The sequence below is a fragment of the Gymnoscopelus braueri genome (assembly GCF_963280865.1).
Source record: "Gymnoscopelus braueri genome assembly, chromosome: 20".
NCBI lineage: Eukaryota > Metazoa > Chordata > Actinopteri > Myctophiformes > Myctophidae > Gymnoscopelus > Gymnoscopelus braueri.
The window spans coordinates 35031421-35058020 of record NC_137622.1 but is presented as its reverse complement, the minus strand read 5'-3'; the positions used below and the strand labels follow the sequence as shown (position 1 = coordinate 35058020).

Below are 26600 nucleotides of genomic sequence, written 5' to 3'. Positions count from 1 at the left end.
AGGAAGGAGACATGAACTGAAGACAGTAGACACGTGAGACAGAGAAAGAGAATGCTGGTATTCCTTTCTAAGAAACATAGAGAGAACCCTGTCTGTCCTGTGTAGGGGGAAGAGGCTGTGTTGTGTTCACACTGCTCATAAGTGGAAAAGTGTCATGTCAAAACTTGACATTGATGTGTCGCACGCACTCTAAGAAGGCATTGTTTGACTCTCCTAATGTTACGCCCCGGGGGGTGCTCCTTCCATTCCGACATCTCACTACTCCGACTAGTGGCTTCCGCGTGCAGTTAGGGTTAGGGTTAGGGTTAGGTATAGGGTTAGTAACCGTCGGAAAGGCGACATGTCGGAAAGCCGACATGTAACCACGCCCCGGCCTAGGGGAAACCTTAAGGCGCAACACAAAAAGTGGGACTCCCCTCTTTCCAGCTCCCAAGAACCACCAGCAACAAGGGTTTGGTACGCAGCCTTTTTATGTGTTTTTATTAAAAAGCCAGTGACTTCAGGGTGGTTATTAAGTCAAAGCAATAAACAAAGAAACCTATACATAAGACCCTGAACTTACCTATCAAATAAAAAGGAACCAAATTACAAATCACTATAACCTAACACATAATCAAAACACAGGACATTCTACATAGATGTTCTATACGTTGGCAGGAAGTCTTGCTGGAAGTGGAGAGAGTACAGCCAAAGATCGTTAATATAGGACATACACATTCTCCATTGGAGCCACTAGAGGCGAAGTAGTACACAAATCCTACAAATGGTCTCCTAAGTAGGCGTGGTTTGCTTCTCCCCCGACCATCCCACCACCCCCCCTCTCCCTGGCTGACAACGTCATATGGATGTGTATTTGTGTATTTTCTTCATTAAAGAAAATACATGCTTTACATGTTTGAAAGTAAACTGTTATTGGAAAAGATGCTTTTAAGAAACCTATGAAATTCCCCCAACAAATCCACACGTATTATTCAGTCTTATTATGCTAGATGTGCTCCTGTTTCTGCTCAACATTGTTTTATTTACAAGGTATATATTTTACCACTATAGACTATAATGTGTTTAGCGTGAATGTTATGTTTAGCAAAATGTCATGATTCCCAAATCATACCCCATCAACCAAGACAGTTTATGGAAAATTATATTATTGAGCATTGGAACAAAAATGTATTTAATTTTTGAAATGTCCATAATGATTTCACGTAGGCCTACTACATTCACATATAGAATCTCAGTTTATCAGTTTTTAGAACATCTTATGGGGACAGAGCATAGAGTTAAAATCTAATATAATAATAAAATATAATATAAGGGACAGAGCCCTCTATGTCTCGTCCGTCAGACTGCAGATGGACCGAGATGGACCCTTCAGATATCTTCCCAAATCTCGCGAGAGTGTGTTGCTGGGATAGAGAAAAGTCGATAACAAAGTTGATTTTCTCCTAATTTGTGTCACAAAAAAAAAAGCCATTTTAGTATGAAAATCTTGCATATTTTGTGTCTTGTGACGATCGGGTCCAATATTTAGTTCAGTGACCATGGAGCTAAAGAATGGTTCAGAAGCTGTGTTCACGTTCACTCTTCCATTGGAATCAATAGACTCCAACTTGCTTCCTGTCTCCTAAAAAGGTGTCCACCTACGTCACGCAGAAACGGGAAGTAAACCGGAGAATGCTACTCTTGCTATTTTCCTCTTCAGGAGCTGTGGATAGCTGGCCTTTTAAAGTTCCCTCTTCCAAGGCTGGAACCAACCAGCTCCCTGCAACTTTACTCACTCACACATTCATTCAGCCAGACACACCTGCATCCCATCACACACACACACACACACACACACACACACACACACACACACACACACACACACACACACACACACACACACACACACACACACACACACACACACACACACACACACACACACACACACACACACACACACACACACACACACACACACACATACACAATAGCCAAAGAAATGTAAGTCTTAATGGGTTAAACCTGAGGAGACATGCGCTGAAGACACGTGAGACAGAGAAAGAGAATGCTGGTATTGCTTTCTAAGAAAATCGAGCAAATGTTGCTGGAGGGGAATGTAAGCTAATTTGAATGTAAGCAAACATTGCAGTTTATGGTAATGGTGATGATGTGGCGGTTACCGCTGCGTATCCTGTTCTACAAGATGTAGATTTAGAACAAGATGCACTACTGCGCATATTCATGATATTTAACATGTTGAAGAAACGTGGAGGAAGAGGACTCTCAGACAGACAGACAGACAGACAGACGGACAAATGGACAAGCAGACAGCCAGAGAAAAAGACTCTAGACGGACACACACACAACACCAAAGATGCCAGGTCTGCCTAGGTTCTGTATAGGTTGCAGCAGAAGGCCCAGATTAACTTTAACTTCCACCAACTTAACCCATTAAGACCGGGGACGCATCTGTGTAACCACCTGAACCATTATTTTATACTTTGACTATTCATAAATAGCAGACATACAAGCAAAAACTAAGGATGGGGAAGAGGCTGTGTTCACACTGCTCATAAGTGGAAAAGTAATGACAAAACTTGGAGTGATGTGTGTCACATGCACTCTAAGGCATTTTTGACTCTCCTAATGTTACACCCCGGGCCTAGGGGAACCTTAAGGCGCAACACAAAAAGTGGGACCCCCCTCTTTCCAGCTCCCAGGAACCACTAGCAACAAGGGTGTGCAGCCTTTTTATGCGTTATTAAAAAGCCAGTGACTTCAGGCCAGGGTGGGCATTAAGTCAAAACAATAAACCAAAGAAACCTACATAAGAACCTGAACTTACCTATCAAAATAAACCAAATTACAAATCATTATAACCTAACACATAATCAAAACACAGGACATTCTACATAGATGTTCTATACGTTGGCAGGAAGTCTTGCAGGAAGTGTAGAGAGTACAGCCCACAGGAGCTGTGGATAGCTGGCCTTTTAAAGTTCCCTCTTCCGAGGCTGGAACCAACCAGCTCCCTGCAACTTAACTCACTCACACGTTCATTCAGCCTGGCACACCTGCATCCAATTCACGCGGCGGCCATTTTGGAATTTTACATTTAAAGTGCCACCCCCGTTGCCGTGGCAGCAACAGGGGTGGCATTTCATTAACTTAATAGCAATATGGCCGCCGTGTGAATATGATCTATTACTCTCTCTTACAGACAAACACACACACACCAACCACACAGAGACATACACACACCTATCCACAGAAGATTAAAACACATAGGCATAAAATACATTATCATAACACCTAAACAAGTCATCTAAAAGAAGTCAGGTGACCGCTCGAGAGCAAATTTAGCTCGAGGGGAATGTAAGCAAATTTGAATGTAAGCAAACATTGCAGTTTATGGTAATGATGATGATGGGGCAGTTAGCGTTGGGTGTCCTGTTCTACAAGATGTACATGTAGAACAACAAGTTCATCTCTCTCTCTACGTCGTCCTCAGACGAGCCCTCCATCGGAGTCTCCAGTCATCTCGGTTCTCCATACATCTGGCCAGCTCCTTTGTGCTTTCTGCACCAGCATCTCTCCTTAGTACATCTTAACTTTAACATTGTTGAGGAAACGCGGAGGAAGAGGACTCTCAGGCGGACAGACGGACAAGTGGACAATGTACTACTGTAGGCCTACGCATGTAATACGCAATGTATTACGCAATGTAATACGCAATGTACGCAATGTACTACTGCACGCATTCATAATCTTTAACGCGTTGAGGAAACGCGCAGGAAGAGGACTCTCAGACAGACAGACGGACAAATGGACAAGCAGACAGCCAGATGCCAGGTCTGTTTTGCAGTGTTAATTTCGTCTAAAACTATGGCGCAAATTTGGTCGACTACCTTTATTCACTGACACAAACTAGATAAAAACTAAGCTATGATGACTAAAACTATTTCTAAATATATTTATATATAATTTCGTCAACGAATAAAAACTAGGCTAAAATGCTGGGGAGGGACTAGTAGAGAAGAGATCCAGTAGAACTAAAAGACACGTCATTTTATGCTTTGGTTGTGTGCAGGTGTTGCCCTCCGAAAATAGCAGATCTACAAACTCGCTGCGACACGTTGAGCTTGTAGATCGGCTATTTTCGGCACACAGCTGAGTATAACTCAGGCATTTCAACGCCATCACTGCCGGCCAAAATACATTTTAGTCGACCAAATCAAGTGTAGATTTAGTCGACTAAAATCTTATATTTAGAAACTAAGAAATTTCAGATGACTAAAATATGACAAAAACTAAATGGAATTTTATTCAAAAGACATCAACGCTGCTGTTTTGTTTGTTATTTAAAGCCAATGTCCTGGCTGCTACTGTAGCAGAAGGCCCAGATAAGGGAAGGGAACCTATCCCTCTCAGTCGGCCCCTGACCTGTGTTTGGGCGGCCTGATAAACTCAACCCCTGAACTGTCTTTTCGCTGCTCCCTCAGATTTCTATGAAGCGGGTGCAAATAGCTGTTCAAACATTGACATTTGCGGGCTTGATTCGTCTTCCATCGACCTGGCCGAGTGGAGGCTCGCACCCCTCTCTCAGGGGCCTGCGTGTCCCACCTGTCCCAACATAGCACCTCCGTGTGTCTGTACTGCAGGCTCAGGTCGACTCACCCTGTTTTTCCTGTAACTCTTTTCTCATTCCAGGCATCAGCACCCGGTTGATAATGCCGGCCTATTCTCCTTCATGACCCTACACTGGCTCTCCCCGCTGGCAATGAAGGCCTACAGGGCGTCCAGTCTGTCCATGGACGACGTCTGGGGGGTGTCCTGCCACGAAGCCTCCGAAACCAACTGCCAAAGGTGAGGTCACTCGTGGCGGCATTGTACAACCACATAAGCCCTATTTTATACTTCCTGGCGAACGATGGTGTCAAGTTAAAATAGACGATCTACAGGCTTGCACTGACTGGGGCACATCGTGACGCGTTGTGACCTTGTGGATCAGCAATTGTGTGTTTTGTACAATAATATGTCCAAATTAGGGATGCCAGGTTTAAAGTGTTTAACCTCCAATGGAGAATGCCCTGCGCCATGAATCCCCAGGCAAATAAACCCTGTGGTACTTATGGCTGGAGGCAAAGTTGCTATAAGTTCAGCACTTGTCTAGTCAATAATCTATCTTCACACATTCAGGTTCATTGGGGTTGTTTTTTCGTCCCATAATCAAACACTGAGTACCTAACCTACTTTCCCTTTCCCTACATGTGAGCAACACAAACCGTGGTGATAACGCTGCTCAAACATAGACAGCTGCAGGAAAACAGGTGTCTGGCCAAGGCTGAACAGATAATAATTGGGGCACTAGTCAGTGTGGGAATTTTATATGCTTAGGGTGGGTCTTTGTGTGCGTGTGTGTGCGTGTGTATACACGCCTGTGTGTGCGAGCATGTACAGTATGTATGATATGTGTGTCACTGAAAAGTAACCTCAATACCCCTGGCATATATGAGGTCATCATTGATAACGATTGATGGACTGATGGACTGCGAGTGTGTGTGTGTGTGTGTGTGTGTGTGTGTGTGTGTGTGTGTGTGTGTGTGTGTGTGTGTGTGTGTGTGTGTGTGTGTGTGTGTGTGTGTGTGTGTGTGTGTGTGTGTGTGTGTGTGTGTGTGTGTGACCGACCTGCTTCTGTGTCTGCTTGTCTGTGTGTGCTGAATATCTAACCCTGTGATGATGTGGTGTGATGATCCTCCTCCATTTTTTAAAGGTTTCATGACATTCACTTTTACACCACATTCAAAGTCTTTGTCCTGGTCCTTCAAAAGTGTACAAAAAGTTTTAAGTGAAAATTCCATTCCAGTGATCCATGGCAGGTGTTTTTCTCTCACATTTCTAAAGCCTTTTCAACTGCAATGAAAAAAGAAATCTTTGCCTGCGGGTGTCGCTGGTGAGGGATTTTGCCTGTCAATCATCGCCTCTGCTCCGCCCCCCCCCAAAGGAAAGGATAGGGGAGGGGAGGGGCGAGGAGGAGAGTGGGCGGGATTTATCGACTGTGACCTCACTGTCGAAGGGCCAAGCTCAGATTACTTTTCAGCCTAATTATTCAGAAAACCCCAGACCACAGAAAATCCACTGAATGTTCTAAGTTCAGGTTTTTTGGGTGTAATTGAGGTCATAAAACCCCAAATAAAACATTGAAAATAAAAAAAGTAAAAATGAATGTCATGATACCTTTAACTAATGTTACCCAACTACTTGTTCTTGTTCTGTACTCTACCCATACCTGTGTATCTTTGCTTCATCCTTACTGTGCTGCTGCTGCTGCTATGGCAACTGAATCTCTCTCGGGATCAACACATGTCTATCTTTCTGTCTCTCTTATTTCTTTGTGGCACACAGTCACACGTGACGTGTGTGTGTGTGTGTGTGTGTGTGTGTGTGTGTGTGTGTGTGTGTGTGTGTGTGTGTGTGTGTGTGTGTGTGTGTGTGTGTGTGTGTGTGTGTGTGTGTGTGTGTGTGTGTGTGTGTGTGTGTGTGTGTGTGTTTAGAGCTGATTGATGAACATCTTGTCTTTATTATTTCCCAGTACCGTGGAGGTGTGACGGGACTGGAGGTGAGGCTGCTAAGAATAGCAAAGGATTAAAGCTTAGAGTGAGAGTTAGTGTGGGACTGCTGGGCGGTTATGTCATTAGAGCTCGTCTTACCTGGCTGGGACAGTGTCAGGGACAGTGACGGGGGATATTCTCAGTCACACTCATTATTGACCACTGGTCAGTGTGAGGCCACATCAGGTCGTTATACTTAACGTCTTTGTGCGCCCCGCCTGCCAGTCTAGTCTACCACCATGAGAAACGTCATGACTCATAACCCCTCGTGGAAAGGACTTATACGAATGAATATTATTCCATTTAGACCGGTGACTCATCTGTGTCATTTTTTGTATTTCTTTGGCTATTCAAAAATAGCAGATCTACAAGCTCATAGCGCGGCACTGAGTGCCGCGCTATGAGCTTGTAGATCTGCTATTTTTGATTGTAGATCTGCTATTTTTTTTTAATCGTGAAAAGTTACGCAAATCTTATATTTTTTTAAGCGAACTTAACTCATCTTATCTTTAACTCATGTTACAACTTCTGGGGGTCCCTGGAACAAAATACATATCATTTTGGAGGTCCTTGACATGAAAAAGTGTGAACCACTGATATTACAGCAATATACGTTTAAAAAAAAACTGTTAGGATTTAGAAGACATTTGTAGAATCCCCAGAAGCAAAGATTTGAGTTACAAATGTTCGCTTTAAATATATATATATTCAAAGATTTGCACAAAATGTCCAAAATTTCCCCCAAAAAATAGCAGATATACAAGCTCATGATAGCGCAGCACCGAGTGCCGCGCTATGAGCTTGTAGATTTGCTATTTTTGGGGAAAAATCGTACAGCCCAAGAAATCAAAAAATGACACAGATGCGTTCCCGGTCTTAATGGATTAAGGAATGTCAGAGTCGGGAAGGAGAGGTGCTTGAGAGGGTTTTTCCTGGTGTTTCCGGTGCCTTTTCCATTACTCACGTGCTGCAAATTACACACAGACCCATGACTCCACATGCAGCCCGAGGGGGGAGAGGAGGCCCCTGCACGTTGGGGGGGGGGAACGCGCTCTTCTTGTACTTGGGTGGTGGTGGTGGTGGTGGTGGTGACTGACTGACTGAGTCGTGAATGACGCTCTGTTTCACATGTCTGGCGAGAGGCCATGATGATACGTGTGACCCATGAGGAGAGAGGGAGAGAGAGAGAGAGAGAGAGGGGAAGGGGAAAAAGAACATTGAGGCAACAACACAAACCTGTCAGAGTGGCATGGGGCGAGCGATGGATGCTATGCACGAACACTGCTGAGTAGCTGTGGCGGGGCGGCGGGAGCGAGGAGAGTTTTTTTTTTTTGTGCGTGTTTACATAGCAGGGGACAGTTATGCAACCCCGATGCAAAGTAAAATGGGCAGATGGGGGAGGGAGGGAGGGAGGGGGGCTGGTGGTTTTGAAAATCCTCCTGGGAGAGTTGACACTTGAGAGTGCACAGTGAGGTGCGAGGTAAGAGAATGCGATGTACCCAGGCTATATAGCACCGCCTTGAAAAAAAACACCGCTTTTCCATGAGTCCAAGTCGTGAGGAATGCTGCTGTTTTTGTGAGTTGGCTCAAAGCTGTGTTGAAGCATTTCTCGTCTTCTGGCCTTAGAATACTGTACATACTGTACATACTACTGTACACCACACACACGTCACACACACACATACACAAACACAACACGCTGAGATTGTTTGTGCAGCTTTGCCCACACCACACGCCCCTTGATTGTATCTCAGGTTCCATCCGCGTTTGTGTCCTCCTCCTGTGTGCTCTCTGTGTAAACACTGGTTGTTAAGCCGGTAAGACCGGGAAGAACGCATCTGTGGAACCACTTTAACCATTATTTTATACTTTGGCTGTTCGAAAATAGCAGATGTACAAGCTCATAGCGCGGCACCGAGTGCTGCGCTACGAACTTGTAGATCTGCTATTTTTGAAGAATCGTGAACATTTTTGCAAATCTTTGAATATATATATATTTTTAAAGAGAACATTTTTAATTCAAATCTTTGCGTCTGGGGGGTCCCTGGAACAAAATATTTTCAGATTTGGGCCAAATACATATCATTTTGGGGGTCCTTGACATGAAAAAGTTTGAGAACCACTGATGTTATAGCAACATACGTTTAAGAAGACATTTGTAGAATCCCCAGAAGCAAAGATTTGAGTAAAACAAAATCACTTAAAAAGATAAATATATATTCAAAGATTTGCACAAATTGTCACGATCTTTAAAAAATAGTAGATCTACAGGCTCATAGCGTGGCACAGCTTGTATATCTGAAATCTTTTAATAGCCAAAGAAATCTAAAAAAGGCACACAGATGCGTTCCCGGTCTTAATGGTTTAAAATAGCTTTATAAATACAAGATTTAACAACTCGAAACCTAGACTTCCCTATTCCCGGGCAAACACGTAGGCGAAACTGGCAGGCCCTATGCAACGTGATGTGTTGTGTGAGCTTGTAAATCGGCTGTTTTCAGCAAAGATTATATTTAGTGTAAGCTGAAACCAGGAGGGGGCCTATAGCCCTGAGGGACTATAGCGTTGTTGTCGGGCAGAAAGCTCTCATCTCCATATTTTAACTTTTTGTGTTTTTCCGTAAATTAATGCCCTACTTAATCATACTACAGTGTCACACAAAAGTATCAAAAGTAGCTCGAAACGTGGCGCGAAGCGACGCGTTTTGAGCTTGTAGATCTGCTACTTTTGCAATTTTTTCATTTTGAATCCTGAAAAGTAACAGTTTTGGACATATATGAGGTTTCCACCCGACAGAGATGATAGGGTTTCAGTGGTTAACTTGTTTGGACTTGAACATCAGTGTCTCTATAAAAAAAAGAGGAGAACCGACTCGTTTCTGTTAGCTTCACCGTGGAAATGTTCCATCATTTTGCACTGTCATTTCCTGTGAGTCAAGCTGTGGACTCAGACATTGGGGAAGTGGTGTAAAGTAACTAAATACATGTATTTAAATAAGTACTGTACTTAAGTAGGCTACACCTTGAGGTTGAGGTACTATTGAGGTATTATTAATACAAAACCCTAATCTATACTTCCGATCTACAAGCTCAAAACACGCTGCATCGCGATGCGTTGTGAGCTTGTAGATCTGCTATTTTCAAAAAGATTTGACAAATCTGGAAATATCTTAAAAATGTGTGAATAAGCACTTTTATACTTTTAGCACAAGTAACATTGTTATGCCAGTACTCTTGTACTTTTAGTCATTCAACATTTTGTGTTGCTACTTTTACTTAAGTAACAAATCTGAGTACTTCTTCCACCGCTGCATGGGGGGTGCATGCAGGTGCAGTTGATCGAAACTTCTCAGATTAAGTGCCTTTTGAATTCAAGTAATAATTCTAAGGCTATGGGCGAGAGAATCTAGTTGGTTTAAATGTTCTCGCTATCTCTGATGGTTTTTTAATACATCCATTATGGCTTAAATTAGTTTCTGCGGTTGCTCTACGGAGTCATTACCAATGATGCATTTGGCAAAAATATATTTTACCCTCTTTATGGGGGCATTATACACAGCGCTAAAAGACTACATTAACAGATCTTTAGCATGATTGATAGTGTAATTAAGTGATGTATCATTCGTCAAAAATGAAAGACGCATGACATGTTGTTGGTCTCCCTTATGTAGAACTATTTACAACCACTATGTATTATGCACAGTGGTGTAAAGTAACCAAGTACATTTACTCAAGTACTGCACTTAAGTACAATTCTGAGGTACTTTTACTTTACCGGAGTATTTCCAATTTTCAATACTTTTACTTCTACTCCACTACATCTCAGAGGCAAATATTGTACTTTTACTCCACTACAATTATTTGAAAACTTTAGTTACTAGTTACTTTGTAGATATAAATCATTATATTCTGAAACACACATTAACCACTTCAGCCCTATTTTATACTCTATCTTGTCATGCCTATCTACAAGCTCAAAACGTGTCGCATCGCGACGCGTTGTGAGCTTGTTGTGATCTGCTATTTTCAAACATTTTAGTACTTTTACTTTTGGTACTTTAAGTATATTTTGATGCCAAATTGTACTTTTACTCAAGTAAAGTAAAGTAGTTTAGAGTATTTTTACATTGTGGTATTGCTACTTTTACTTAAGTAAAACATTTGATTACTTTTTCCACCACTGATAGGCATTATAGGCTTATTATGTATTCTGTATCTTGCAATAAGTGTGCTTTTAGTTTTTCTTAGCTCAGTCCTGCTTTCAGCCAGACTTTTACAGACTGTAAATCTGATTAGACCGTCATCATGGATCTATTGGGTTACATTAACTAACCCTAATTTAAAGGCTAATGGTACAAAACCTGCTGGTTTCACTTATGATAATTTTGCCCTTTTTGCAAATGCAAATTTCTCCGCACAGTTAACCCATTCAATCCGGGAACTCTTCTCTGTCATTTTAGATTTCTTTGGCTATTAAAAAATAGCAGATATACAAGCTCATAGCGCTCATAACCGAGTGCCGCGCTATGAGCTTGTGCATCTGCTATTTTTGAAAAATCATGAAAATGTATGCAAATATTTGAAATTTTATTATCAGCATATGTGTCGATGAAATGAAATTTGTCCCTGAGCAAGACTCTTAACCCCTAATTGCTCACAGGCCCTCATTGGAAACAAGCCCGCAAGGACTTTCATGAACGTCCTGTTAAAAGGAATTATCCTTATCCTTATCCTTACAGATGTTCGCTTTGAAAAATACATATTCCAAGATTTGCAAAAATAGCAGATCTACAAGCTCATAGTGCGGCACTCGGTGCCGCACTATGAGCTTGTAGATCTGCTATTTTTTTAATAGCCAAATAAATCTTAAAAATGACACAAATTATGCTTTCCCGGTCTTAAAGGGTTAATTGGTACCCCGGCAGCAGGTTGCATGGAATTAATGTCTGAAAGACGGTAGAGAAAAAGTTTGACCGACTGTTAACTCATCATTCATTATAATGAAGTGAAATGCTGCCGTTAAGGACTGTTCATTTATACATAAATAGCTCATGAAGCTTTTAGTAGTTCTCACGGTTCAACCAAAGAATGTCCCCTTTGGCTTCACAGCTACAGTAATACTGCATGATATGTATGTATGCTGCTGGCTGCATCTGAATTCAGAGAGTCAGAGATCAAAATGGATTAGGATTAATTGAGGAATCATTCTGTTGCCTAGTATGTATCATGCACTATGACTGTGTATATGTGTATATTCCACCTTTGTTGCCTTATATGCCATAGAGTACCACTTTAAACCAGGGGTGTATAGGTGATTTTTCCCCCCGGCCGAACGGTATTTTAATGACGTAAAGCGCACGCGCGCGCATTTTATTTGACCTGTTTTTTAGCTTAGTTTCAGTCTTTTTAAACTAATACAAATTCAAGGAATGCCATAAATTGTAGAGCTGAAACAAAAAGTTTGCTTTGAACGAGTATCTTATCTTTCTCGACTTCTTCAACGGTGGCTGAGGCATTGCTGCGTGCAGATAGGATACTGGCAGCAGCCCTACTGAAGCCAAGATGCTGTGTTGCTTACTGTGTAGCCTATAGATGTGATACATTTTCACACTCACTTGTAAACCTGTTACGCAAAGTAGCCATTTGGGTACTTGGCTCGTGAATCTAGTGGTGGGGGGGGGGGGGGGGGGCGTCCTAGCGTGCATGTGCGTGCACGCGCGTGCGTGCTCTGTGCCGTACCTTTCGTCTGAAAAATTTTCCGGCCACACGCCGTCCTACTCCGTGTGGCCCCCATGACACCACTGATGATACAGTATGTATGCTGCTGGCTGCATCTGAATTCAGAAAGTCAGAGATCAAAATAGATTGGGATTAATTGAGGAATTGTTGTACTTGTCCTATTATGTATCATTTTTATTCATTTTTACGCATCGCGACATGTTGTGAGCTTGTAGATCTGTTATTTTCAAACATTTTAGTACTTTAACTTTTGGTACTTTAAGTATATTTTGATGACAATACTTTTACTCAAGTAACATTTTGAACACCAGATTTTTACTTGTAACAGAGTACTTCATCTGCTATTTCTGACCAACGCCTATTATGACCTGGTCAGAGTAGGAACGTTAGGATTCATGTGGTTAATGGCCGGCTGAATAAGACTGATTCAGATGCTAAAAGGTTCCTCTCCTCTCCTCTCTTTGCTGATCTCATGTCACCCGGGGGCTCAGGCTGGAGTCCTTGTGGCACGACGAACTAAAAAGACGAGGGCGAGAGGGGGCATCCCTGACCAGAGTCATCCTGAGGTTCTCCCAAACCCGCATACTGGTGGGCATCTTCTCCCTCCTCCTCGCCATGGTGGCAGGCTTCGCGGGGCCCGTGAGTATACCGTCCAAATCCTCCTCTCTCTCTCTCTCTCTCTCTCTCTCTCTCTCTCTCTCTCTCTCTCTCTCTTTATTTCTCTTTTCTGCTGATTCGGCTAATGCGCCTTTTCAGCGAGCGGACTGCTGGCTCAGACTCTTGAGTCCCCAAGTCCAAGTGGTGATTTCTGAAAATCGCTTTATCCCATTTCACGCTGGTCTGGAAATTGAAATGAAAACACGGCGTAGCATATTCGCCTCCTAAATTGCCCTCGTCGCGCCACCTCAGACGGTCGAGAAATGAAAAGGCGCTCGAAAGTGCCGATGTGACTGAGCGATGCTTATTAGAGCTATTTCTTTAATCAAATTTAAGTTGAGGGGTAATTATGTTTGGCGTTCTCCTGCCGGTAGTATCATTGAGTTAAGTCCCGTCGTTCCTCGCACCCCTGGCTGTTTATTTTCGACGTGTGAGCGCCGCGCGGTACGTGCGAGAGCAGCTTCCCCCAGATCTAATAGTATTAACTGGATTTACTTGTTACACAATGACTCAGTTAATTCAGTGGGTATGCTGTTGCTGACTGACTGCGCAGAATGGTATAGATTGCTCTGTAATCTATAGATTTAATCGTGTTGTCGCTTGTGATTTGTACCCGTGTTGTTTTGAAATCCTTACTGTACATTTTACACACTTGTCAGCGTTTAGTGCTTTTGGTCATTTTTTTCATAGGGCCCTATAATCTTACCTCAATCTTCACACATCTCTTTTATTTATTCAGCTGACATCTAATATGCTTCATGGCCTCCCTGTCGGTGCCATCTTCCTTAATCCTTCTCCTTTTCACCTCTTCATTTTTCTCCTTCTACTCGTGTTTTTTTTCCCTATCTCCTCCTTTCCCCCTCCTTTTTACTTAAGTAAAACATTTGAGTATTGTTTTCCCACCACTGACATCACGCTAGGCCCTCCTGATACGAGCCCTGCTGGAGTACACCCAGGGCCTGGAGAGCTGGCTCCCGTACGGCCTGTCTCTGGCGGCGGGCATCTTCTGCATGGAGCTGATCCGCTCCTGGTCGCTGGCCTTCATGTGGGCCGTCAACTACCGCACGGGGGCGCGCCTCCGCGGCGCGGCGCTCACCTTCGCCTTCCAGAAGATCCTCCGCCTGCGCAGCACCAAGGACGTCAGTGTCGGAGAGGTAAAGGTCGCAGAACGGCGCTGTTGCAAGCATATAGACATATAAAAGGTTAGACGCCTCTTCCGGCTCTGAGGCGTCTGCATCTCGGGCGCCATATTGGAGGTGTGTCACAGAAGGGGGGCGTTCGGTAGGCCAGTCAGAGGCAGGTGGGGGCAGGTATTTTCGTAACCCGGCTCTTAACCCTTTAAAGGAGAGTTCCAGTCAGGTGTTTGCTTTGATGTGTCGCTAATCACTCACCAACATACCAGGGGCAGTTGACTTTTTTCATAGAAGCCCCTGTTGTCCATTGTGGAGACCCCTTCCACTGGCATAATGGAGAAATGTGGATAAACGAAAATCGCCTATTTTAGCACCTCCAAAGTTCTTTTTTTTCCACTAATCCTCATTATGCAGTGTCCTGACACTCAAACATGCACTGAATGTCCCTTATGAGCTGCTGTTCATGCAGAACGACATGGAGCTGGTTGCTTCTTTCTGTCACAGAATCTGGCAACACAGAGGACTAGCTTCACCAGTTAGGGGCTGTACAAACGGGCGCAATTTGGAAATAGATTCTGACAAGTCCCGGAAAAGACGTGCTGTGATTGGCCAGTAGTCACTTTGAGTGATAGCGTGCCCCCGCTAATATGGCGGCCGCGATACAGGTCGCTCCAACGAACTGCAGCGGCCAATGAGGTATCTAGGTTGCTATATCTATGGTTGAAAGGGGCTCCAGAATCACACCAGATCATCCCATCCTCACCAGAGGGGGGCGCATGTACAGCTTTTTGTAGTATAGTTTTCAGTGCATATGCTGTTAAACCACTTAAGCCCTATATCGCTGCCCTAACCGCCTATCGCCATATTTTACCTTTTTGTGTTTTTTTTCGTAAATTAACGCCCTACTTGATCATACTACGGTGGAAAATAGGCGATCTACAAGCATGCGCTGTGAGCTTGTAGACCAGCTATTTTCACTTATTTTCATAAATGTTGAATTGCTTTTGGTTTTTTTTAGCTTTCGCACATGATGACATGCCCAAAAGACCAGGGTTTATTTTAGTTTATTTGGCCTGAGCGGTAGCTAGTCTCCCTGGGGTCCAAGACAACAATATACATGAACAATTATACAAAAACCTATTACACAAAAAAAATTTCCAAAAAAGTTATTAATCACATGAGAAATTTTATTTTAGAAAGAAAGGAACAAGGAAAGAAAATGAAGTAGACAAGTAAGATACACCAACCATAAAACTGTAATTTAATCTAATCTATGTTATTAAAATGTCCTGACTGAGTATATACAAAGTCGCAGCTTGATATGTGTTAGGGATTTTAAGGTTGCTGTTTTCAATGGTTCTGTGTTATTTGGTCAATTCATATGACGTGCTGCATGCTAAAATGTATTGGTGCTGTGTAATTATGCGGTTATGATGCAGGACCACATTGGAAATAAGTGTTTCATTACGCTTTGATGTGTTTATCCTTATTCGTGTGCTTTTGCTCACATATCTTTTTACCCAAATCAAATCAAAGCAAGCTTCCTTTTAAAACCAATCTTTCCTTTGACCAGGGTTAATGTGGTTAACCCATTAAGACCGGGAACGCATCTGTGTAACCACTTTAACCATTATTCTATACTTTGGCTATTCAAAAATAGCAGATATACAAGCTCATAGCATGGCACTGAGCTTGTAGATCTGCCATCTTTGAAAAATCGTGAAAATGTGTGCAAATCATTGAATATATATATATTTTTAAAGTGAACACATTTTTACTCAAATCTTTGCTTCTGGGGTGTCCCTGGAACAACATATTTTGAGATGGCGGTCCTCTGCCAAATACATACAGTTTGTCAATACTCAACAGTTTGAGAACCACTGATTATAGCAACATAAGTTTTTTCAAAAAACTGTTAGGATTTAGAAGACATTTGTAGAATCCCCCCAGAGGCTAAGATTTGAGTTACAAATGTTTCGCTTTGAAAAAATATATATTCAAAGATTTGCACACATTTTCATGATTTAAGAAACAAAAATTAGATCTACAAGCTCAGGTGCCGCGCTATGAGCTTGTAGATCTGCTATTTTTGAATCGCCAAAGTTTCCCGGTCTTAGTGGGTTAAGCGGGCCATATCCCTCTGGTTCAGAGCAGATGTTTGGTACATTATGTTGAGTAAATGGTGTGTGTCTTTTCCCGCCCAGTTGATCAACATCTGCTCCAGTGACGGCCAGCGGCTGTACGAGGCGGTGTCGGTGGGCTGCCTGCTGGCCGGGGGTCCCCTGGTGGGGATACTGGGCGTGTCCTACACCGCATACTTCCTGGGACCCACCGCCCTGGTGGGGTCGGCCATCTTTTTCATCTTTTACCCGGCCATGGTAAGCACAGCACTCGGGCAGAGCACACGTGTTGTGACCTTGACAGGGGGGGAGGTTACCTTTGTTAACCCATTAAGACCTGAGGCCGCGTCTGTAAATCCTAAAAAACAAATCGGAAAAAAATATAAAAAAATAATCTTCACGATTTTTCAAAAATAGCAGATCTACAAGCTCGTAGCGCGGCACTCGGTGCCGCGCTATGAGCTTGTAGATCTGCTATTTTTGAATAGCCAAAGACATCTAAAGTGACACAGAAGCGTTCCAGGTATCAATGGGTTAATAGCACCGCAGTGGAAATTCAGTTTCAGCTTCACCCAGCTGATGCCTGCTCAGATGGTAATGATGAGTATTCGGAAGGGGGGGGAGGGGGGCAGATTAGGTCTGGCCCCTCTCAATAGAAATTGGATTTCTCTCCCTCCGAAGTTGTGAGGGACCAATCAGGGCCCAGTATGCAAATATGGGGCGGGTTTATCACCAGGGACATTTTTTTAATTTGCCCCTCGGAAATGCAGGAAATTCCACGCAGAGATTCCAGACTAATATCTACGCAGTGACATTAGTCTGGCCATGCCAGGCGAGGGCGTAAGGGGTTAATGGGCGGGCCGAGTGGCGAGCCTGTGACCTTCTGACTACTAGTCAACCTGTATACCCGCGACGGCGATTACAGCACAAACTGTCACGTTTATCATCAATTACCAGAGAAACTTACGTAGCATTTGTTTATGCGCTTTATATTCATAGTTATAACTTTGCAATTAGGAAAGGTAGAATGTTTAGAATGTTGATCAAAACAGTCATGTTTTGCCTTCAACTACTTTTGCCTTTGACTACAAATCTTCGCACTAGTCAACCCTGATGAAGGCATTGTTGCCGTGCATTAGCCAGACTATGAAAGGCTTTTAAATAAAATCCACAAGAGTGCCTTGGTCTCTTCCCTCTTTTGCAAATCAATTTTTGTCACCCATTTGTATCAAAAAGCACCAAATGCCAAACAGATGCGTTCCTTTCTCTCTTTTTGTCTGCAAATCTCCGTATTATTTTGAACTGTCTGAAAAGAAAACATATCTGAGTTTTAGAGGCAATCAATCTCGGGCTCCTTTTTAAATACCGCTCAGAATCAGCCAGGCAGGGTGTTGTGTGAGAGAGTCAAGAGACCTTGGTATTGACGAGAAAGGCATTTATCCCTCCCTCCTGGGCAGGCCAGAAACAGATTAGCTGATCTCACTGCATCTGCTCTCATTTCCCCACCAGCAGTGGTGGAAAGTACATTTACTTAAGTAATGTACTTAAGTAAAGTTTTGAGGTATTTGTACTTTGTTTGAGCATTTCCAATTTCCAATACTTTTACTTCTACTCCACCACATCTCAGAGGCAAAAATTGTACTTTTACTCAACTACAATTGTTTGAAAAGTTTAGTTACTAGTTACTTTGCAGATATTATAAAACAGACATTAACCACTTTAGCCCTATTTTATACCTATGCTATTTGAAAATAGCCGATCTACAAGCTCACAACGAGTCACAACGCGTCACATCGCGACGCGTTGTGAGCTTGTAGATCTGCTATTTTCAAACATTTCAGTACTTTTACTTTTGGTACTTTAAGTAGATATTGATGCCAATACTTTTGTACTTTGACTCAAGTCAATTTTGAATTCCGGACTTTTAGTTGTAATAGAGTACTTCTACATTGCAGTATTGATACTTTTACTTAAAACATTTGAGTACTTTTTCCACCACTGCCCACCAACCAGGCAGACACTTAATTTTCTTCTGTGTCATCATTCCCCTCTTTTTTTCCCCTCCTTCTCGTCTGGACACAGATGCTTGCTTCGCGGCTGACGGCGTATTTCCGCAAAAAGTGCGTGACGGTGACCGACCGGCGCGTGAGGCTGATGAACGAGATCCTGGGGTGCATAAAGTTCATCAAGATGTACTGCTGGGAGGACGCCTTCGCTCACAACATCCACAGTGAGCAGTGCTGTGTGTGTGTGTGTGTGTGTGTGTGTCTGCTGCCAAGGCCCGGTGACTCAGAGTCAGCAATAATATCATCATGACACACAGACAGTCAGTGACACATAACGCTCGTTTCCTGTTATGTTGGTGGTTAGCGGCCTGGGCCTATCCGGGAACCCATGCAGTCATGCCGCTTTTTATTAGCGCTTTTTATTATTAACCCATTCAATCCGGGAATGAATGAATACTGTGTCATTATAGATTTTCTTTAGCTCTATAACCATTATTTTATACTTTGGGCTATTCAAAAATAGCAGATATACAAGCTCGTGGCGCGGCACCGAGTGCCGCGCCACGAGCTTGTAGATCTGCTATTTTTCAAATCTTTGAATATGTTTTTTAAAGCGAACATTTTTAACTCAAATCTTTGCTTCTGGAGATTCTACAAATGTCTTAACAGTTTAAAATCTAACAGTTTAAAAAAAAAAAAAATCTACAATATCAGTGTTTCTCAAACTTTTTCATGTCAAGGACCCCCAAAATTATATGTATTTGTCTGCGGACCCCCCCCATCTCAAAGTTTTTTTGTTCCAGGGACCCCCAGAAGCAAAAGAAAATGTTAAAAATGTATATATATATTCAAAGATTTGCACACATTTTCAAGATTCTTTTTTTTTCAAAGATCTACAATGCTCATGAGCTTGCAGATCTGCTATTTATTTATTTTCTATAAAGAAGCAAAAGAAAATGTTAAAAATGTATATATATATTCAAAGATTTGCACACATTTTCAAGATTTTTTTTTTTTCAAAGATCTACAATGCTCATGAGCTTGCAGATCTGCTATTTATTTATTTTCTATAAAGAAGCAAAAGAAAATGTTAAAAATGTATATATATATATTCAAAGATTTGCACACATTTTCAAGATTTTTTTTTTTTCAAAGATCTACAATGCTCATGAGCTTGCAGATCTGCTATTTATTTATTTTCTAAATCACTAACTAAAGCCAAATTACAAGCCAGAGAAATCTTAAAATGACACACAGATGCGTTCCCGGTCTTAAACGGTTAAATTCTCCATTGACTGCATCCTCTGACTTGAGGGTCTGCTTAGTTTGGACCTCCTGTCACTGCAGCAATTTAGTGCTAAATCATCAGTTTATCACATGAAAATTAGACTTATCCCCGGAGTGAGCCGACAATGCACCCCCCCCTGACCCTAAATCCATTTTCATTATCTCTCACTGGTTAAGCCTTCCCGCACGGAGACATTTTCCACTTTTTAAACATGTTTGAAATTAGCCAGGTGGGGCTCATTACACCACAGTTCCGTGATTACCAATTATTGTGATAATTAATTGATCGTTCATCTTTAAGGTCCAGCAACTCTGGAGAGTTACACAGTGCCTCTCCCTTCAATTAACTTGTTTTAACCCATTAAGACCTGAGGCAGATTCTACAAATGTCTTCTAAATCAGTAGTTCAATAGCATACTTACAAGATTTTTTTTTTAAAGTTACAAAATAGCAGATGTACAAGCTTGCAGCGCGGCACTAAGTGACTCGCTATGAGCTTGTATATCTGCTATTTTTGAATGGCCAAAAAGTTTAAAATGTTCGTTTAAAAAAATAAATATTCAAAGATTTAAAAAAATTGCAGATCGGAGGTCTTGTAGATCTGCAATATTTTAATTGCCAAAGAAATCAAAAAATGACACAGATGCTTTCCCGGTCTCAATAGGTTAATTGCTCATAGATGACAATATTATACCCGTGTTGATTGATTGGCCTGTGAGACTTTAGTGCGCCGGCATCCAAGCAATTATTGCACGTAGCGTTCAAAGGCGGCCTTGTATTATATTGGAAACGTGTTATAGGAAGGAGTCAGATAGTTCAAGGACATTGCTGCCTTGGGGTGAATAATACGATGCATTGATTGTTTGGTCCAGTGAACAATGCAGCCAGCAGCACAATGTATTTGGGACTATAGGGCTGCAACTATGGAGTATTTTCTTAAGCGATTATTCTGACGATTACTTTTTCGATTAATCGAGGCGTTTAATATCAACAAATCGATTGACTACTTTAGCTGTATTTTCTACTTTGTTGCACAACATGTCATGTTACAAAATGTCTTCTAAATCCCAACAGTATTCCGAAAAAAATATACGAATAACTACAAGCTCGTAGCTCGCGCTACGAGCTTGTAGATCTGCTATTTTTGAATAGCCAAAGTGTGAAATAATGCTTTTTAGCTCAAATGAAAATGTGACACAGATGCTTCTTCAGGTCTTAATGGGTTAATAGGCAAACAAGATTTTCACCCATAATGAAATTCCCCAAATAGGGATCAACTATACTATACTAACAAAAGTAATTTGGCATCAAAATATACTTAAAGTAACACAAGTAAAATTACTCATTACGCAGAATGTACAAATTCACGAGTTTTCAGAATGTATATAAATCTTTTGAAAATAGCAGATCTGCAAACTCACAACGTGTCAGATCACGACGTGTTGTGAGCTTGTAGATCAGCTATTTTCAAATAGCTGAAGTATATACAGTAAAGTAACCGTATGTTTTGTAATAATAATCAAAATCTGCAAAGTAAATGGTAACTAAAGTTTTCAAATAATTGTAGTGGAGTAAAAGTACAATATTTGTACTCCAGTAAAGTAAAAAATACTTCAAAATTGTACTTAAGTACAGTACTTGAGTAAATGTACTTAGTTACTTTACAACACAAGCCAGTTCACACCATGTATGGGGCCTTCCCGGGAGCCACTTGCTGCTATTTCTGTCCACTGTGTGTTTGTTGATGGTGGCTCTAAGGCTGTTGCTGCTTGAGGAGAAGTGGGGAATGCTTACAGAACCACTTAAAGCTACATTGTGCAACGGTCTTGAAAATCACAAGGCCTGAACACATAGAGCCTGAGCGGATTTGGGGGTCCAATGCCGATTTCGGAGAGTCCTAAAACACCAATCACCCATGTTTTGACCCACATGTTTGTAAAACAAAAAGTAAAAAATCCTGAAAGTCAATTTTTTTTTTACTTACATTTTTATCCCACGATTTTGCAACTCCATTTTGTTTCAGCCAGTGCCAATTGTCTAAGTAATCCTGGGTGCTACACTCCCTCTGCCAGCCTAGCGAGAGCCCAGAGCCGAGCTCATGCCTCCTTCACTATATAAATTTAAAAAAATATTATTTGATTAAAATGTGTTTTTGAGAAACCTATAAGCAAACAAATACATTTTTGATAGATAAAATGTCATTTAATCATAATCTACGTGCAAGCTCAACATAATCGATCATCATTTTGACGCGTCGCATTGCAATGTGACGGGAAAAGTCAAATAATGGGCGATATATCGGCCAAACAACCGATTTATCAGTCTGGCTATGAACATGATATGTACTCTATGAAGGTTTCATTCATTGAGGCAGGGGCGTCGTTAGGCGGGGGCTTCGGTGGCTATAGCCACCAACGTTCTATCCAAAGCAACCAATATTTTTTTTATTTTTATTTATTATTATATATCTATAACCCTTACTACCCCTAACCCTAAAAAAAACTAAATAAAGTTTAAAAAAAACGGGGAAAAAAGTACCAAAATCCGCCAAAATCGTGCGCAGATACATGCACGCACGCGCGCGCATGTGCCCGTTGCCTGGGGGGCTAAGCCTGTAATGCCACTGATCAGTGTGTGCTTGTGGTGGTGGGCAGTGGCCAGCCATTGTGTTTGTTTTCGCTGTCTTTGTACAGAATGTTGTCAAAGTCCATCTCTAAGCTCTTCCTAAGACTCGGGGCTCCTGCCACTGAACGCTTGCCAGCATTAGTTGGAAAAGCTTGACGCCTCCCGCTTTAAAATCTGCTCCAAAAAGCCTAATTGAAGCGGTCTGCCTGCCGATAGTAGCTTAAGTTGTTTGATTTGTCTCACTTTGAATGCTGTGTAGTGTAGTCTGTTTTGTTGTATTGTGTGTGAAGCCTTTTTGATCGACAAAGGATGGGGAGGCGGGGAGGGGTGTAGACTCCGACCCATGCCAGATTTTTTGGTCCCAATACCTATCCCAGTTTTGGAGAGTCTTATGGTGCGTTCACACGGGCAGATAAAGAGATACTAAGATACAAAAATACACAGCATCTTTGTCGCTGTGTTGCTTTGTATCTGGGAGCACATCGGAGCTACAGTTTTGTATCTTTGTATCTGGAAGTTGAACCCAGTTCAACTTGAATTTGTAGCTTTGTATCTTTGTCGCTATAGAGCTACAGCTACAAACGTCGGATGTATCTTTGTATCTTCATGTCGCTGGCTTCCATTGAAAATGAATGGTAGCCTGTATCTCTTTAGCTGCCCGTGTGAACGCACCTTTAGACCAGAGATTGCTGTAGTTTTGTGCAATACTTTGTACAAATTGCAAAATCTTGAAAATTAATTTGAAAAACGTAGATTTGATTAAAGTTTCTAACCGAGAACATTTAGCTTATGAGCAAACAAATGAACTGAAATAACCTTTTCATAGATCATATAAATTGAATATATATTAAACTTCAATATAGGAAAATAACATTTAAATCTAATTATACAATGAATAACCAAACAAGTAAGTGTTAAATGTTATTTAACCACGTTAAGCCTTATTCAAAAAAGGCAATCATAATTGCAGATAACAACGTCGTCAAAAAGTCAAACAACGGCCAAGTAGGTCTCTAGAGAGGTGTCACGGTGGAGGGTAAGCAAGCCTTTGTTTTGAAACACAAAGGGCTTGTTGCGTAATTCTCCTTGTTATTTTCTAAGGGCCAGGTATCGAACAATGCAGCTTTAAAAGGTGTTTTGGGTGCATTGTTAGGGTAATTATTTTTTTCCAATCACGCTTGAGGAAGGCAGTCCTTGCCAAAACGGTGGTAAAATGTAACCCATTAAAACTGGGAAAGCATCTGTGTCATTTTAGATCTTTGCGTTGGCTATTCAAAAAGAGCAGATATGCAAGCTCACAGCGCGTCACTTCGTTCAGTAGTTTGAGAACTACTGATTTAAAAGGCATTTGTAGTAATCTGCCTCAGTGGGTTAAAACCTTAATGGGTTAAAAAACAGGTGAAACCTGAGTGTGCGACTCTGATTCTTTCCCATGCCAATCACGCTTTCCCCTTCTCTCCTGTCTGTCTCTCCCTGTTCCTGTCTGTCTCTCCCCGTTCCTGTCTGTCTCTCCTCCAGAGGTGCGTTCAGAAGAGAAAGGTATACTGGAGAAGGCCGGTGTGGTCCAGAGCCTCACAGTAGGCGTGGCTCCCGTTGTCGTGGTGATAGCCAGTGTGTGCACCTTCACCTTACACATGGCCATGGGCTATGACCTCACTGCAGCTCAGGTATTTCATATTTATGTTTTTATACAAAGCCGTTTCATGGAACTAAGTCAGCATGTCACCTGTATGTCTCTCTCAACCCCAGTGTTTAGTTTAATCTGTCGTGTGGCGAAGTATATGTGGCTTAAGTCATTGGTTCTCAAAGTGGGGTCCGGGGACCCCCAGGGGTCTTTGAGGGCATTCCAGGGGGTCCCCCCAGCTAAATGTGTTAATATAGCATCACAATAATTTGAACCACTTTAACCTTTTATACTTTGGCTATTCAAAAATAGCAGATCTACAAGCTCGTAGATCTGCTTGTAGATCTGCTATTTTTGAAACATTTTGAAAATGCGTGCAAACCTTTGAATATATATTCTTTAAAGCGAACATTTTTAACTCAAATCTTTGCTTCTGGGGGTCCCTGGAACAAGATATTTGAGATGGGGGTCCGTGGCCAAATACATATCATTTTGGGGGTCCTTGACATGAAAAAGTTTGAGAACCACTGGTCTAAGTGGTTCATTATTTAAACCCCAGCATCCTTATTCTGGGGTGAATGTTCACCAAAAACAGCAGATCTACAAGCTCACAAGCTTGTAGATCTGCTGTTATTTGGCGAAAAGATTTGGTGTAGAATGAAAAAAGAGCATAGTCCAAGTACAGCTTGCAACTCGGGTCCGTTTTACTAAGTAGTCTATAGACAGTGGCTTAACGCAGAATCGCGGGGCCTCCCCGCGGGAGTTTCACGTGAGGCCCACGTACGCGCGTAAAATTTCGGGTCTAATTTGGGTCTAATTCGGTCTAATTTGGGTCTAATTCGGTCTAATTCGGGTCTAATTCGGTTCTATTTGACCAATATAAATCAACTTTTTTCTTTTTTTTTGCTGTAAAAATATTTGTATCAGCGCAGGCGGGGCCCCCCCTGCTGGTGGCCCCCCCGCACCGCATCACTTGCTGCCCCTCAGTTACGCCACTGTCTATAGAGGGTTTAAGTTGTTTATCTGGCTTGCTCTCATATCTACTGTATATCCTGTGTTATAATTATATATTCATGTTTTTCTGACTCCATCGCAGGCTTTCACCGTGGTCGCAGTTTTCAACTCCATGACCTTTGCCCTCAAGATCACACCTTTGTCGGTCAGGGCGCTGGCCGAAGGCGCGGTGGCGGTCAAGAGGTTTCAGGTAGGACCAGAGCAGATCGAGTGCTGATACGGTCGTTTCCAGCGTGTAGCTGACGTTTTGGGTACACGGTAAAGGTCACATGTTAGTGTGGGACGTTTTTTTCTGCTGAGTCATGCAGCCACAGCCAAGTCAGCAAGCCTCCTTTCTGCCAAGGTCGGCGCAGAGCACTCCCTGCATACCGCTTGGCTGTGTGTGTGTGTGTGTGTGTGTGTGTGTGTGTGTGTGTGTGTGTGTGTGTGTGTGTGTGTGTGTGTGTGTGTGTGTGTGTGTGTGTGTGTGTGTGTGTGTGTGTGTGTGTGTGTGTGTGTGTGTGTGTGTGTGTGTGTGTGCTCACACACCCTTCTCCTATGCATAACGTTGCTGTCAGGCAGAAACCTTGTATCTCCATATTTCAACTTGATATGTTTTTTTCGTAAATTAACCCATTAAGACCTGAGTCCGATTCTACAAAATTGTTGCTATAATATCAGTGGTTCTCAAACTCTTTCATGTCAAGGACCCCCAAAATGATATGTATTTGGCCACGGACCCCCATTTCAAAATATTTTGTTCCAGGGACCCCCAGAAGCAAAGATTTCAGTTGTTCGCTTCAAAAATATATATATTCAAAGATTTCACAAATTTTCACGATAAAAAAATAAATAGCAGATCTACAAGATCGTAGCGCGGCACTCGGTAGATCTGCTATTCCTGAATAGCCAAACAAATCTAAAATGACACAGACGCGTTCCTGGTCTTAATGGGTTAATGCCTTACTTTGTCATACAGAGCGCTGGCCCTGAGGAATTTGGTGCCCTGTATGACATGTTCGTGTCACGTTATACTTTGCTGTACCATGACATTAATAAACCGGTTTCTGCACTTATCTAGGTATGAATGCAGCACTCCTTAAATTATCTGGAATGCATCCTTCTAACAATGCAGTTAATTGCACATTGAAACCGATCTGAAAGGTCAAACATATCAAGCCTCTTGATGTTTTTAAATATAGTTCATCATGCAACACGTGGTGTGTTCCGCCCTCAGATTCATCTTATGGAGGCCATCACCCCCGCCCACACACGCACACGCACGTTAAAGTCTATTTAAGTTCATGTAAATATATATTAAGTTCTAAATAAAAACGGGTTTCACTCCCACTTTATGTTGCTTTCCTTTTCCCCCTAGACGGGGACGTAACAATATAATATCCATTATAGACAGATATATATTATAGACAACAAGACCAGGAGACCTGGTTCTGCCAGACCCAGAATAAATTCCTTTTCCTTTTATGCCCATGTATGGACGAAAGGGGGACGAAATTGGCTGACTCTATTCAGCACTGTGATTGGCTAGCGAGACACATGATGACATTAATAACCTATAAATAGGATTATGCACTTCAAAAAATCCATTTTTTTAAAGTGAGCTCCATCACTATGGGGGACGAAACTTGAACCCTCTTTTATGCCCATGTATGGACGAAATAGGGACAAAGCCTCATGTAGGCCGACCCCTTGGGTCTGGCAACAAGACCAGGAGGCCTGGTTCTGCCAGATCCAGAATAAATTCCTAGTACGTAACACACCTACAAACCTCTTTTATGCCCATGTATGGACGAAAGGGAC

At 42.1% G+C, this 26600-nt stretch overlaps 1 protein-coding gene across 1 annotated transcript in view; it reads left to right on the top strand.

Annotated features, from left to right (window-relative positions):
* The window catches only part of LOC308075835 (ATP-binding cassette sub-family C member 5), a 69490-nt gene that overhangs the window by 3990 nt on the left and 38900 nt on the right, over positions 1-26600 (top strand). The window contains 7 exon segments of the mRNA XM_080415811.1: positions 4696-4851; positions 12826-12973; positions 13912-14145; positions 16329-16502; positions 18327-18474; positions 23681-23829; positions 24883-24990. Coding sequence (XP_080271937.1) covers positions 4696-4851; positions 12826-12973; positions 13912-14145; positions 16329-16502; positions 18327-18474; positions 23681-23829; positions 24883-24990 — 1117 coding nt within the window.